Source organism: Perna viridis, chromosome 9, assembly GCF_037379345.1.
Source record: "Perna viridis isolate PV_CMFRI_1.1 ecotype Kerala chromosome 9, ASM3737934v1, whole genome shotgun sequence".
Lineage (NCBI taxonomy): Eukaryota > Metazoa > Mollusca > Bivalvia > Mytilida > Mytilidae > Perna > Perna viridis.
This window is the reverse complement of record NC_142453.1, coordinates 30,069,907-30,085,954: the sequence shown is the minus strand read 5'-3', so window position 1 is coordinate 30,085,954 and position 16,048 is coordinate 30,069,907. Positions and strand designations below refer to the sequence as shown.

The 16,048-nt window shown below is 42.9% G+C and overlaps 1 protein-coding gene across 3 annotated transcripts in view; it reads right to left on the bottom strand.

Annotated features, from left to right (window-relative positions):
* Positions 1-2,097, bottom strand: part of LOC148607737 (synaptic vesicle 2-related protein-like) — a 28,373-nt gene extending 26,276 nt beyond the window's left edge. Inside the window, exons 1-2 of one of the 3 annotated variants that reach the window (XM_088547037.1) lie at positions 1,991-2,097; positions 285-584 (exon numbers count right to left, since the gene is read on the bottom strand). In XM_088547037.1, coding sequence (XP_088403163.1) covers positions 285-492 — 208 coding nt within the window. In that variant the 5' untranslated portion in view covers positions 493-584; positions 1,991-2,097. Of the gene's footprint in view, positions 1-284; positions 585-1,917 lie in introns of all 3 variants that reach the window. The other 2 variants (XM_088547038.1, XM_088547036.1) reach the window with 2 other exon arrangements.
* Between the last annotated feature and the right edge of the window lie 13,951 nt (positions 2,098-16,048).

The following is a 16,048-nucleotide window of genomic DNA, read 5'->3' as shown; positions in this document are numbered from 1 at the left end:
AGGAGAATGAGGGCATGTGACCACTGCATAATTAACTGGCTAGTTATTCTTTTACATGTATCAGCTTACAGTATAAGTAGATGTATGTAGACAGTTTTACAGTGTCTTCATTGGCTGTTACCTTCCGTCTACTGTCTAGTGTTTGAAAAATTTGCTAATTTTGTGCAAAATTAAGACACAAATAGCAAATGATATTCTGGAACCTCCTTCCCCGTTTCTATAAATTGTTGGGTCAAAACCCAACTTTTAAAATTTTATATATCTGCTCCTCGTGTATAACCCACCTTCAGCCAACTCTTTGGATGGCAAATCTTCCTCCACAGGACTGAGATTGTGTCTTAACTCCTTCAGATTTGTCACACCATCTTCAGCATTCTCATTTATTCCGGCTGCTTGCTTCATAGCAGGATCAGTTAAGTCCATATCTATTTTATCATCTCCATCAATATCTTCATACTTATCTCCCTTCCTATATTTAAATCTGTTCAGCATAGTTATTGATGGTTGGAACTTGGTTTAGGATTTGACAAGCTAGCCATTAGAGCTGAGGAATATTGAAATCTTTACTGCTTTCAAACAGGACCCTGGTAATAAAGACAAATATGAGAAAATTTTATAAATCAAACATTAGTACCCTATTGAAAACAACTTCATTATCATGATAAAGATTGCCGAAGTATGTTTAAAGCTAAGCATAAAATGTACACGTAGTTGGTTTTGTCTACCTCTACCTACAAGAAAATTGGCTCCACTCAATATTCAGTGTCAGTGCTATTTTTATGTCAACAGTGTAAAGCAGAAGTATTTCAGACTCATCATTGTTACCATATTCACATGTACATTATACATCAGTAGAAGTTTCATTATGAACTGACTACTGTCAAAATGTAGTAGTCATTGATATTAAATTACACACCAGTCAGTGATACCAAATTACACAACAGCCATTGATATCAATTTACATATCAGTCATGATATGAAATAACACATCAGTCAGTGATACATTGTACCTACAGACTGCACATTAGTCACCAAGAAATCTGTTGGAGGCATGGAATTCCAATTTCATCAACATGATCAATTTACATTTTTCTCTTTAAACTTATACAATATAGTAACTGGTTGAATACATATTCCTATATCATGTATATTGCCCATTTCAAATGAACATATGTTCCGTAGAAAGATACCATCATATAAATTTATAGTTTTATTAGCCATGTCACATTTGTAGCTATGAAATTCTTCAGCTTGATGACTGATTACATTGATTATATATTCATATTGTATATTTTGCCCATATTAAGATATAGAATGTATTTTATTGGATAGTACTAGTTTATGGTGTGGCAAATGACATGAATGCACTTCATCTACATACAAGGGAATGCTTCCCACATACTTTAAAAGACAAATGCCTTTCTCATAATATATATAATGACCATTGATAGTCAGCCTCTTTTTGATGGTGTTTTAACAGCTACATTTAATTAAGGAGACAAAAAAACTGAGCCAGTTTATCAATAAAATTATCATACAGCGGAAAGCGAGTCACTGACCACTCATTCATTAAACCACTTTTTCCCTTTTGATGAAATGATTTTAAATAAATTGCAGCTGATGCCCAGAAGACATAAAAATGGTAAACTGAAGATTGATTTCATCTATCTTAAAAAACAAAACAAAAAAGTTGTGACAGGTTGATGTGTAAATAATGAATTCTGCTTGGTCGTCTCCCGTTACAGAGGCATAAAAGTCCGATTTAAAAAAATGCCTCAGCGCACGTCATGTTTATCTAGACTACGTAAGGGAGGCGACCACGCAAAATAAAAATTAGCTTTCCAGGACGGCATAATTATTTGGACTAGGAGTGCCTGTGGTCGTGTGGATCCCAAATGCCGAGATGGGATATTTTACCGTGAAACCTTCAGCACAGCTGATTTCGATTAGTGCATATCAATGTCGATGCATTATGTTTTCTTATACGCACGGCTGATCGCAATCTATAACATCTATACACATCCTGCAACAAAATGTTTTCGTTTGACAGTTTCAAGGAAAGTCAATTGGTCTTATTTTCGTATTTTTAATGTGGTACAGACAATTACCAATCAACAAATTAACGATGATGCGATACAAATGTTAGACAACGGACTTAAAAATATAAACTTATCACAAACTAATAATACATTGAAACAAAAGGTTTTAAGGTAACACAATTTACAGAGTACCTCATGAATCGTGTTATTTGATAAGGTACATGAAAACATACAAATCGTTACTTTATTTTTATTTATTTTATTTTATATCCAATTTTGGTTCTGTTAATTCGTATTTTTTTCTGATAATCAATGCAAGTAGTTAAATATATAAAAATCCATATGATAATTCATCTTCTGTTTTTTCAGTGATGTATTATTATTATCATTATTTTATTTAATGTTGTCTATAATCACTGATTAAAATATTTATTTGAAATTCCTATGTTATGCAGTTTAATGAACTAAAATAAATTTAAAATCATAGTGTTGATGATTTATAGTTCAGATGTCCTATACCACCGTTTGGATTTTTTGCCAAACAAATTTTATATTCACAGGTATTACCATTAGCCATGTGTTTAGTGGCCACACACTTGAGTTTTTGAAGTTTTGGTCAGATACTAGGATTTTTACTGTCTAGATGTGGTTTTGATTTGAATGGCGTTTAATGCCCAAGCAGCAATAATTGCGTGTTTGTTTGTTTGGGTTTAACGCCCAAGCAGCAATATTTCAGCTATATTCAGGCAATGAACATGAAGTGGATGATTGCCCGACCCTACCCACCTCTCCCTGTTTTCAGTGGCAATCAAAATTTGTCGACCCCATCATCCTTGTGTTCCCTCCCTTTTTCATTTCATGTTCATTTTATCATCCATTTCATGTTCATCGCCTGAATATACCTGAAATATTGTTGATCGGGCGTTATACCCCAACAAACAAACAAATCTTCTCCAATCGAATACCACAGCAGGGTTCTTTCACGTGCGAGGAACGTGACATCTATCCCAACACGGTGCACCACTATGGTTTGCGGTCAGATTTTCTTTATAGCCTGACAACCCCAGCATGTACCACGCCAGGGGCACACACCCCAGTTGGTCTTTGGGACAGCCCCTAGGCCCCGCCTAGATTTCTGAGCACTATTTAGTCGCCTTTTACGACAAGCTTGGCACTGCTGCAGGCCTATTCTTTTGACACCGGACAGATGGGGCATGACGATTTTCCGATCTTTGTTGACTGGTATAGGTTTTTAAAGGTAAAATCAAATTTGAACATTTCCTGAAACATGCTATATGCATGATTGATTGTTAGTCTTTAACGTCCGAGCAGCAATATTTCAGACGATGAACATGAAATGACGCAATATAAAAAAAAAAGGCCACAAGGATAATACGGTCGACAAATTTTGATTGTCACTACAAAAAGGGTGGATGGGTAAGGTCGGACAATTTAGCCTTATGTGGCGGAGCGCAAAGGTTCCTACTCCTATCAAATACCCAGCAGGGTATTCTAACGTGCGAGGAACGTAACATCTTTCCCAACACGACAGGCCTATTCTTTTGCCACCCGGACGTGCACGGGTCCTACTAGATTTGCTTACGTCCGAGTAGCAATATTTCAGCTATATTCAGACGATGAACATGAAACGGATGATGAAATGAGCATGAAATGAAAAAAAAAGGATTGATTGATTGTTATCTTTTAATGACATTTCGGCGACTAGGGCCATGTCACGGCAAGAACATTGAATGAAATGGAAATATTAAAAGCAAGATCAAAGTCTCTTCATAAAATAATGAAATTAAAACAAGCAGCTACTTACATATAAAAAGGTACATAAAAGGTGAACCTAAGACATAAAATACATATAGAAACATAACTTCGATAAAACATTTAAAATATTGAAAAATCAAGGAAGGTATCCAATTTAGATTTTATTAAATAAACCGATGTCCCACAAGAAATCGATAATGTTTTTAGATGAAACGGTCTTGAACAAATCAAACATATTGGCGCAGTCAAAATAATTTTGCCTGGTGTTGGCAAAATCCACACAATCTAGAAGAACATGTTTGATAGAGAAAGGGCAATCACATGGGATACACTCAGGTGGAGGATCACCAACAAGCAAATGGCCATGTGTAAATCTAGAATGTCCAATGCGGCATCTAGTCATGACCACTTGCTCTTTGCGATTGCCCGACCCGGATTGATGAACGCCTAGATCGGGTTTTATGGAATTGAGTTTGTTGTGTTCAAGACCGTCCCATCGGTCCTGCCACATCTTTAAAATATATTTCCTTATTAAAGGTTTAAAATCGGTGTATGGCAAACTAACGTCCTTTATTATTTCATTTAGTGCCTTCTTGGCAACCCTGTCTACAACTGAATTCCCCTGAATACCAACATGACTGGGTACCCAGAGAAAAACAATCTCTATATCAAATTCCCAAAGTCGATGAATATAATATAAAATATAAAATTTGTAAGAGAAGAGTGTTATTCAGTTTGTGATTCTTAATTGCCAAAAGACAGCTCAAAGAGTCAGAACAAATAATAAACTGTGACAGATTAGATTGAGCAGCAATATTTCAGCTATATTCAGACGATGAACATGAAATGAAAAAAAAAAAAGATGGGACACAAGGAAAATAGGGCCGACAAATTTTGATTGCCACTAGAAAAAGTTTGTTTGTTGGGGTTTAACGTCCGAGCAGCAATATTTCAGCTATATTCAGACGATGAACATGAAATGGATGATAAAATGAACATGAAATGAAAAAAAAAGGATGGGACACAAGGACAGTAGGGTCGACAAATTTTGATTGCCACTGGAAAAAGGGGGGATGGGTAAGGTCGGGCAATTTAGCTTCCTGTGGCGGAGCGCAAAGGTTCCTACTCCTATCGCATACCACAGCAGGGTTCTTTAACGTGCGAGGAACGTGGCATCTTTCCCAACACGGTGCACCACTATGGTTTGCGGTCAGGTTTTCCGTATTATAGCCTGACAACCCCAGCATGTAACACGCCAGGGGTACCCCATTCCACCACCTGGGGCACACATCCCAATTGCTCTGTGGGCAGAGCGCCTAGCCCCCGGCTAGGTTTCTAAGCACTATTTAGTCGCCTTATACGACAAGCTTAGCGCTGCTGCAGGCCTATTCTTTTAACACCCGGACCTGCACGGGGCCACTAGAAAAAGGGGGATGGGTAAGGTCGGGCAATTTAGCCTCCTGTGGCGGAGCGCAAAGGTTCCTACTTCTATCGAATACCACAGCAGAGTTCTTTAGAGTGCGAGGAACGTGACATCTTTCCCAACACGGTGCACCACTGTGGTTTGCGGTCAGGTTTTCCGTATTATAGCCTGACAACCCCAGCATGTAACATGCCAGGGGTACCCCATTCCAATCGCTCTGTGGGCAGAGCGCGTAGACCCCCACTAGGGTTCTGAACATTATTTAGTCCCTTTCACGACAAGCTTAGGGCTGCTGCAGGCCCTATTTCTAGTGGAAATCAAAAGGAGAAGGGTCATTAAGGACGTCCATACGGCCAATTTTTATTAAAACAAAAAGCTGTTTGTGTGTTGGGGTTTAACGTAGTTTGTTTGTTGGTTTATTGGGATTTAACGTCCGAGCAGCAATATTTCAGCTATATTCAGACAATGAACATGAAATGGATGATAAAATGAACATGAAATGAAAAAAAGAAAGGATGGGTCACAAGGATAATAGGGTCGATAAATTTTGATTGCCACTGGAAAAAGGGGGGATGGGTAAGGTCGGGCAATTTAGCCTCCTGTGGCGGAGCGCAAAGGTTCCTACTCCTATCGAATACCACAGTAGGGTTCTTTAACGTGCGAGGAACGTGGCTTCTTTCCCAACACGGTGCACCACTATGGTTTGCGATCAGGTTTTCCGTATTATAGCCTGACAACCCCAGCATGTAACACGCCAAGGGTACCCCATTCCACCACCTGGGGCACACATCCCAGTTGCTCTGTGGGCAGAGCGCCTAGCCCCCGGCTAGGTTTCTGAGCACTATTTAGTCGCCTTATACGACAAGCTTAGAGCTGCTGCAGGCCTATTCTTTTAACCCCCGGACCTGCACGGGGCACTATGGTTTGCGGTCAGGTTTTCCGTATCATAGCCTGACAACCCCAGCATGTAACACGCCAAGGGTACCCCATTCCACCACCTGGGGCACACATCCCAGTTGCTCTGTGGGCAGAGCGCCTAGCCCCCGGCTAGGTTTCTGAGCACTATTTAGTCGCCTTGTACGACAAGCTTAGAGCTGCTGCAGGCCTATTCTTTTAACCCCCGGACCTGCACGGGGCACTATGGTTTGCGGTCAGGTTTTCCGTATCATAGCCTGACAACCCCAGCATATAACACGCCAGGGGTACCCCATTCCACCACCTGGGGCACACATCCCAGTTGCTCTGTGGGCAGAGCGCCCTAGCCCACGGCCAGGGTTCTGAGCAGTATTTAGTGGCCTTTTACGACAAGCTTAGAAACAAAAAGCTGTAAATCGTGATGGCAAACCGTTATATCCAAGGAGATGAATGTCTGATAAGACCTATACTGCTACCACTCTCTCCAAAGAAGTTTGTTTGTTTGTTGGAGTTCAACGTCCAAGCAGCAATATTTCAGCTATATTCAGACAATGAACATGAATCGGATGGTAAAATGAACATGAAATGAAAAAAAAGGATGGGTCACAAGGATAATAGGGTCGACAAATTTTGATTGCCACTGGAAAAAGGGGGGATGGGCAAGGTCGGGCAATTTAGCCTTGTGTGGCGGAGCGCAAAGGTTTCTACTCCTATCGAATACCACAGCAGGGTTCTTTAACGTGCGAGGAACGTGGCATCTTTCCCAACACGGTGCACCACTATGGTTTGCGGTCAGGTTTTCCGTATTATAGCCTGGGTAAGGTCGCATGCAACACGCCAGGGGTACCCCATTCCACCACCTGGGGCACTCATCTCAGTTGCTCTGTGGGCAGAGCGCCTAGCCCCCGGCTAGGTTTCTGAGCACTATTTAGTCGCCTTATACAAGCTTAGCGCTGCTGCATGCCTATTCTTTTAACACCCGGACCTGCACGGGGCTTGTTTGTTTGGGTTTAACGTCCGAGCAGAAATATTTCAGCTATATTCAGACGATGAACATAAAACTGATGATAAAATGAACATGTTTGTTTGTTGGGGTTTAACGCTCGAGCAGTAATATTTCAACTCTATTCAGGTGATGAACAAGAAGTGAATGGTAAAATGAACATGAAATGATAATGAAATGAATAATGGGATAGGACACGAAGGTAATGGGGTCGACAAATTTTGATTGTCACTGGAAATAGGGAGAGATGAGTAGGCTCGGGCTATTTAGTGGTATCTTTCCCCACACAGTGCACCACTATGGTTTGCGGTCAGGTTTTCCATATTGTAGCCTGACAACCCCAGCATGTAACACGCCAGGGGTACCCATTCCACCACCTGGGGCACACATCCCAGTTGCTCTGTGGGCAGAGCGCCCTAGCCCCTGGCTAGATTTCTGAGCACTACTTAGTCGCCTTTTACGACCTTTGCGCTATTGCAGGCCTAGATTTTTAACACAAGGATCTACACGGGGCCCAAGCTTAGTGTTGCTGCAGGTCTATTCTTTTCTTTTAACACCCGGACACGCACAGGTATGAGTAAGTAGACAAGCACAGCTTGATCCCACTCGGCAAATATGTAGTCGATAAAAAATTCCAGCATTTTGAAAACATCTTCTGCATAATTATTTTAAACATAGTACGAGAAATCTCTACCAAGAAATATACATTTGAATCTAGATGTATTATCTTTTTTGAAGAAACAACAATGTACAATGTTTTTAAGTATGGATTTTAGTACACTAATCAATGTTTAAAGATGTGAAAAATTCTGAAATAATAACAATATCATTTGAATTTGACAAATTGTAAGCCGAAATTCAGAACCTATGCAGGAGAATTTTTGATCTTGAACTTGATAAAATAAAAATTGACAATACCCATAATAAACCACTAAACTTTAGTTTTTATTAGTAAATGAATGGTATCTTCTCTTCATTCAATACACTAGCACGATTGTTGTGCGATTTAAAACATTGCAACGGAGAAAGTATGTTTACTTCTTTGTGAGTCACGGGGTCTTACTCTCTGTAGCTTCGCAGTTGTTGATAGTAGCTAGTGGTCTTCAGTACTATTGGGCATATAGTAACAATTGATGTGTGATAACAAGTCCATGCTAACTTCATCGGGAAATGATTCGATTTAGACAAATATATTTTCTTGTCTAGTAAAATTCAAGATTAGAATTTACCAGGATGCAATAACCTTGACTGACCTTCAATTGAACACTGCCAGTTCAGCTTCAATGACTCCTCACACAGAGCAACTAGGTGTATCCCCTGGCGTGTTACATGCTGGAGTGGGTTAGGCTATAATATGGAAGACCTGACTGCAAACCATAGTGGTGCACCGTGTTGGGACTTGGGGTATTCGATAGGGGAAGGAACCTTCGCGTTTCAGCTACAGGAGGCTAAATTACCCGACTCAACTCAACCCATCCTTCCCTTTTTGTTCTCCGCGACGCATGGCGAGGGGACATGGAAATGCTGGGCGTCCGTCCTCGTTTTCCGCAAATTTTTATATTATGCTTTTACCAAATAAGTTTGTGTTTTGGTATGTGGCCTTATTACGAAGAGTTTCAGATTAAGTTCGACTTTGGTTACGGAAGTTGCGGCCCTTGGACTTGGAAAATTTCAGTGAATTAACAGTTTTCCGCACAATTTTTTTGTAAGGCTTACATTAATTGATTTTAGATTTTGTATGTAGTCTTACTATGAGAAGTTACAGATTAAGTTCGACTTAGATCCCCGTGCAGGTCCGGGTGTTAAAAGATTATGCCTGCTGCACCGCTAAGCTTGTCGTAAAAGGCGACTTAATAGAACTCAGAACCCTAGCTTGGGCGCTCTGCCCATAGAGTAACTGAGATCTGTGCCCCAGGTGGTGGAATGGGATACCCATGGCGTGTTACATGCTGGGGTTGTCAGGCTATAATACGGAAAACCTGACCGCGAACCATAGTGGTGCACCGTGTTGGGAAAGATGCCACGTTCCTCGCACGTTAAAGAACCCTACTGTGGTATTCTCCCGGAGTAGGAACCATACGATCCGCCACAGGAGGCCAAATTGCCCGACCCTACCCACCTCTCTCTATTCTCAGCCCCGTGCAGGTCCGGGAGTTAAAAGAATAGGCCTGCAGCAGCGCTAAGCTTGTCGTATAAGGCGACTAAATAGTGCTCAGAAACCTAGCCGGGGGCTAGGCGCTCTGCCCACAGAGCAACTGGGATGTGTGCCCCAGGTGGTGGAATGGGGTACCCCTGGCGTGTTACATGCAGGGGTTGTCAGGCTATAATACGGAAAACTTGACCGCAAACCATAGTGGTGCACCGTGTTCGGAAAGATGCCACGTTCCTCGCACGTTAAAGAACTCTGCTGTGGTATTCGATCGGAGTAGGAACCTTTGCGCTCCGCCACAGGAGGCTAAATTACCCGACCTTACCCATCCCCCCTTTTTCCAGTGGCACTCAAAATTTGTCGACCCTATAATCCTTGTGACCCATCCTTTCCTTTTTTCTTTTTTTTTTCTTTTTTTTCTTTTTCGTTTCATGTTCATAATATCATCCATTTTATGTTCAATAGCTGAAATATTGCTGCTCGGACGTTAAACCCCAACAAACATTCCGAATCCATTTTATACTTACTCTATCCTTTGTTTAACCCCGTGCAGGTCCGGGTGTTAAAAGAATAGGCCTGCGGCAGCGCTAAGCTTGTCGAACAAGGCGACTAAATGGTGCTCAGAAAGCTAGCCGGGGGCTAGGCGCTCTGCCCACAGAGCAATTGGGATGTGTGTCCCAGGTGGTGAAATGGGGTACCCCTGGCGTGTTACATGCTGGGGTTGTCAGGCTATAATACGGAAAACTTGACCGCAAACCATAGTGGTGCACCGTGTTGGGAAAGATGCCACGTTCCACGCGCCCCGTGCAGGTCCGGGTGTTAAAAGAATAGGCCTACAGCAGCACTAAGCTTGTCGTATAAGGCGACTAAATAGTGCTCAGAAACCTAGCCGGGGGCTAGGCGCTCTGCCCACAGAGCAACTGGGATGTGTGCCCCAGGTGGTGGAATGGGGTACCTCTGGCGTGTTACATGCTGGGGTTGTCAGGCTATAATACGGAAAACCTGACCGTAAACCATAGTGGTGCCCCGTGTTGGGAAAGATGCCACGTTCCTCGCACGTTAAAGAAACCTGCTGTGGTATTCGATAGGAGTAGGAACCTTTGCGCTCCGCCACAGGAGGCTAAATTGCCCGACCTTACCCATCCCCCTTTTTCCAGTGGCAATCAAAATTTGTCGACCCTATTATCCTTGTGACCCATCTTTTTTTTTCATTTCATCTTCATTTTATCATCCATTTCATGTTCATTGTCTGAATATAGCTGAAATATTGCTGCTCGGACGTTAAACCCCAACAAACAAACACGTTCCACGCACGTTAAAGAACCCTGCTGTGGTATTCGATAGGAGTAGGAACCTTTGCGCTCCGCCACAGGAAGCTAAATTGCCCGACCTTACCCATCCCCCCTTTTCCAGTGGCAATCAAAATTTGTCGACCCTACTGTCCTTGTGACCCGTCCTTTTTTTTTCATTTCATGTTCATTTTATCATCCATTTCATGTTCATTGTCTGAATATAGCTGAAATAGTGCTGCTCGGACGTTAAACCCCAACAAATATATAAATAGCTGTTAGTTTTAATTTCATTATTTTATGAAGAGACTTTGATCTTGAATTAAATGTTCTTGCCGTGATATGGCCCTGGTCACCGAAACGGCTATAAACAACAACAATCAATCAGGTTGCTCCCTGTTGTCATCTCTGGCTCTTTTAGCATCAGTACCTCGATCCCTGGAGTAGGGACCTTCACTGCCGGTTGATACATCAGTGCCCGGTCGGGCACCTTCATCACTAGTCGGTACATCGGATCCCTGGATGGATCCTTCACCGTTGGTTGGTACATCGGCTGAGCACTTTCATCGCGTCTAGGTCGCCGACCAGTCGCCGCCTTGCCACATTTGGCTCTCACATGACCAAATTCTCCACACTTAAGGCATTGTGCTTGCCTTCCTGCAACAGTAATCTAAACATCTCTGCCATAAATTTTGGCTCGGTATGGCAAACTGCTATATTGATTGTCGGTTGAGTACATTTTCCCAGAAACTACACCAGATTTATAAGGAACCACTTCAAAGGTGTCAGTATGCCTCAGTGCAACCTCACTTCCGTATCTTCTTAGTCCCTCTTTCAACAGGTCTAGTTTTAAGTGCATTGGGAACCAATGCACTTTAAAACGAACTAAACGCCTATCTATCCGGCTAAAGAAGAGTGGAACTCCTTTTGCCTGCAAAGACCGCTCCTTTGTTTGTTTGCTGGGGTTAAACGTCCGAGCAGCAATATTTCCGCTATATTCAGACGATGAACATGAAATGAAAACAAAAGTATGGGAGACAAGGATAATAGGGTTGACAAATTTGCCCACAGAGCAACTGGGATGTGTGCCCCAGGTGGTGGAATGGGGTACCCCTGGCGTGTTACATGCTGGGGTTGTCAGGCTATAATACGGAAAACCTGACCGCAAACCATAGTGGTGCACCGTGTTGGGAAAGATGCCACGTTCCTCGCACGTTAAAGAACCCTGCTGTGGTATTCGATAGGAGTAGGAACCTTTGCGCTCCGCCACAGGAGGCTTAATTGCCCGACCTTACCCATCCCCCCTTTTTCCAGTGGCAATCAAAATTTGTCGACCCTATTATCCTTGTGACCCATCCTTTCTTTTTTTCATTTCATCTTCATTTTATCATCCATTTCATGTTCATTGTCTGAATATAGCTGAAATATTGCTGCTCGGACGTTAAACCCCAACAAACAAAAACAAACAAACCTTTTTCTAGTGGCAATCAAAATTTGTCGACCCTATTGTCCTTGTGACCCATCCTTTTTTTTATCATTTCATGTTCATTTTATCATCCATTTCATGTTCATTGTCTGAATATAGCTGAAATATTGCTGCTCGGACGTTAAACCCCAACAAACAAACAAACAAACAAATATTCGATAGGAGTAGGAACCTTTGCGCTCCGCCAGTGGAGGCTAAATTGCTCGACCTTACCCATCCCCCCTTTTTCCAGTTGCAATCAAAATTTGTCGACCCTATTATCCTTGTGATCCATCCTTTTTTTTTCTTCATTTCATGTTCATTGTCTGAATATAGCTGAAATATTGCTGCTCGCACGTTAAACCCCAACAAACAAACAAAAAAAGCAATATTACACACTGAAATTGTCACGAATTATGTATCTCCAGACTTTACGGCCGCCATAATGGAGAAACGAAAATGTTTGAAGTCGTGACCGTATGTAAATGTCTACAGAAATGCAACAAAAACATTTATTTTAGCTAAAAATAAAAGAATATCACTATATAGATACAAAGAAACTTTTATTCAATAAAATAATTTTGTTACCAGTCTTTACCAGACTTTTGTGCTCTTTACCAGACTTTACCACTCTTTGTTCCCCCGTGCAGGTCTGGGTGTTACAAGAATAGGTCGGCAGCAGCACTAAGCTTGTCGCAAAAGGCGACTAAATAGTGCTCAGAACCTTGGGCTAGGGCGCTCTGCCCACAGCGAGTGGAATGGGGTACCCCTGGCGTGTTCCATGCTGGGGTTGTCAGGCTATAATACGGAAAACCTGACCGCAAATCATGGTGGTGCATTGTGATGAGATAGATGCCACTTTCTTCGCACGTTAAAGAACCATACTGTGGTATTCTCCCTGAGTAGGAACCGTAGGGCTCCGCCACAGAAGGCTATATTGCCCGACCCTACCCAACTCTCCCTATTTCCAGTGGCAATCAAAATTTGTCCTTGTGTCCCATCACTTTTTCATTTCATCATCGATTTCATGTTCATCGTCTGAAATATTGCTGCTCGGACGTTAAACAGCAGCAAACAGAACAAACAAACCACTCTTTTGTTTAGTAGGATCCCCCAGTCTGGTACTTCATGCCGTCAAAATCATCTGTTAGAAGATGATGCAAGTACTTCCTTAACCATTCATTCGAGTCAACCTTAAGGTGCATTGGAAAACAATGCACCTTAATCCCACAAGTCTTCTGTCCCCGTGCAGGTCCGGGTGTTCAAAGAATAGGCCTGCAGCAGCGCTAAGCTTGTCGTATAAGGCGACTAAATAGTGCTCAGAAACCTAGCCAGGGGCTAGGCGCTCTGTCCACAGAGGAACTGGGATATGTGGTACCCCTGGAGTGTTATATGCTGGGGTTGTCAAGCTATAATACGGAAAATTTGACCGCAAACCATAGTGGTGCACCGTGTTGGGAAAGATGCCACGTTCCTCGCACGTTAAAGAACCCTGCTGTGGTATTCGATAGGAGTAGGAACCTTTGCGCTCCGCCACTGGAGGCTAAATTGCTCGACCTTACCCATCCCCCCTTTTTCCAGTGGCAATCAAAATTTGTCGACCCTACTGTCCTTGTGACCCATCCTTTTTTTCATTTCATGTTCATTTTGTGAATATAGTTGAAATATTGCTGCGCGGTCGTTAAACCCCAACAAACAAACAAATATATAAATAGCTGTTAGTTTTAATTTCATTATTTTATGAAGAGACTTTGATCTTGAATTAAATGTTCTTGCCGTGATATGGCCCTGGTCGCCGAAACGGCTATAAACAACAACAATCAATCAGGTTGCTCCCTGTTGTCATCTCTGGCTCTTTTAGCATCAGTACCTCGGTCCCTGGAGTAGGGACCTTCAGTGCCCGGTCGGGCACCTTCATCACTAGTCGGTACATCGGATCCCTGGATGGATCCTTCACCGCTGGTTGGTACATCGGCTGAGCATTTTCATTGCGTCTAGGTCGCCGACCAGTCGCCGCCTTGCCACATTTGGCTCTCACATGACCAAATTCTCCACACTTAAGGCATTGTGCTTGCCTTCCTGCAACAGTAATCTAAACATCTCTGCCATAAATTTTGGCTCGGTATGGCAAACTGCTATATTGATTGTCGGTTGAGTACATTTTCCCAGAAACTACACCAGTTTTATAAGTAACCTCTTCAAAGATGTCAGTATCATGCCTCAGTGCAACCTCACTTCCGTATTTTCTTAGTCCCTCTTTCAACAGGTCTAGTTTTAAGAGCATTGGAAGCCAATGCACTTTAAAACGAACTAAACGCCTATCTATCCGGCTAAAGAAGAGTGGAACTCCTTTTGTCTGCAAAGACCGCTCCTTTGTTTGTTTGTTTGGGTTTAACGTCCGAGCAGCAATATTTCCGCTATATTCAGACGATGAACATGAAATGAAAACAAAAGTATGGGACACAAGGATAATAGGGTCGACAAATTTGCCCACAGAGCAACTGGGATGTGTGCCCCAGGTGGTGGAATGGGGTATCCCTGGCGTAAGGTAAGGTCGGGCAATTTAGCCTCCAGTGGCGGAGCGCAAAGGTTCCTACTCCTATCGAATACCACTGCAGGGTTCTTTAACGTGCGAGGAACGTGGCATCTTTCCCAACACGGTGCACCACTGTGGTTTGCGGTCAGGTTTTCCGTATTATAGCCTGACAACCCCAGCATGTAACACGCCAGGGTACCCCATTTCACCACCTGGGGCACACATCCCAGTTGCTCTCTGGACAGAGCGCCTAGTCCCCGGCTAGGTTTCTGAGCACTATTTAGTCGCCTTATACGACAAGCTTAGCGCTGCTGCAGGCCTATTCTTTTAACACCCGGACCTGCACGGGGCGGTCCATACTGGTAAATAAGGGAATACACCTTAGGTACGAGTGCAAAGGATTAATCATTGTATCCTCTGTACCAGGTAAGTATGCTGTAACACTGGTGCTATACAGACACCTTTCAGAAAAACTTTAATTTTCTGTCGGTTCTTTCTTAACTATTTGTACGTTTTCAATCATGGTATTTGCATATGAATATAACTTTGTGCGGAGAAAAATTCCTTGATCGTGTTTTCTAATATAATATAAAATAATATAATATAATCATCACTACCACCATAATCACTATACTCCGCCGCTCTTTTCTTGGTTATAGACTCCTCCGTTCCATGCCTCATCCCATGCTCGTCTTGCAGGGAAGCCATACTCTCCTTCTCTTGCCTCCTCCCGCGCCGGAAATCACATTCATCTCCTGCTCATCTGTACTTCTTGCTGCAGCAGCATATGAGGGTTTTCCTTTACTTGGGCAAGTAGCCCTCTGATGACCCACCTCATTACATTTTAAACACAATGAGGGTCTCCCTCTCATGGTAACAAGTATCCGCCTTCCAGCAACAGTCACCTTGTACGGTACCTTGTGAATATCAGAATCTGGCATTTCAACCAGATAATCCCCCCTGTGGATCGCTATCCTTGTCGTGGTAGGGGGGCTTGCGTGCCTCAGTGATCCTAAGAGCTATGCCAGCTGGAGTTTGTTCTCCTGGTAGGGTTACCCATGCTGGAAAGGTCAAAGGTTAGAGGCCAGACTAAAGCGATCCGAACATCGACCGTGGGCCCGGTGTTTAAAATAAAAAGTGGGTTCACCTACTTGTTTGCCATGAGTTGCAACCCGTGAGTTATTGGTGGGCGAGGAGGTCCTAGTGGATGAAGGTCGTATCTAGACTCCAGTCGTGACGTCACCCCCGTGTCATCGATGGCTGGATGATCGAGGATACGGCTGTGTATGCCACTCGGCTCTTAGGTCATCTTCCCCATGCAGGTCCGGGTGTTTAAAAGAATAGACCTGCAGCAGCGCTAAGCTTGTAAAAGGCGAGTAAATAGTGCTCAGAAACCTAGCCGGGGGTTAGGCGCTCTGCTCACAGAGCAACTGGGATGTGTGCCCCAGGTGGT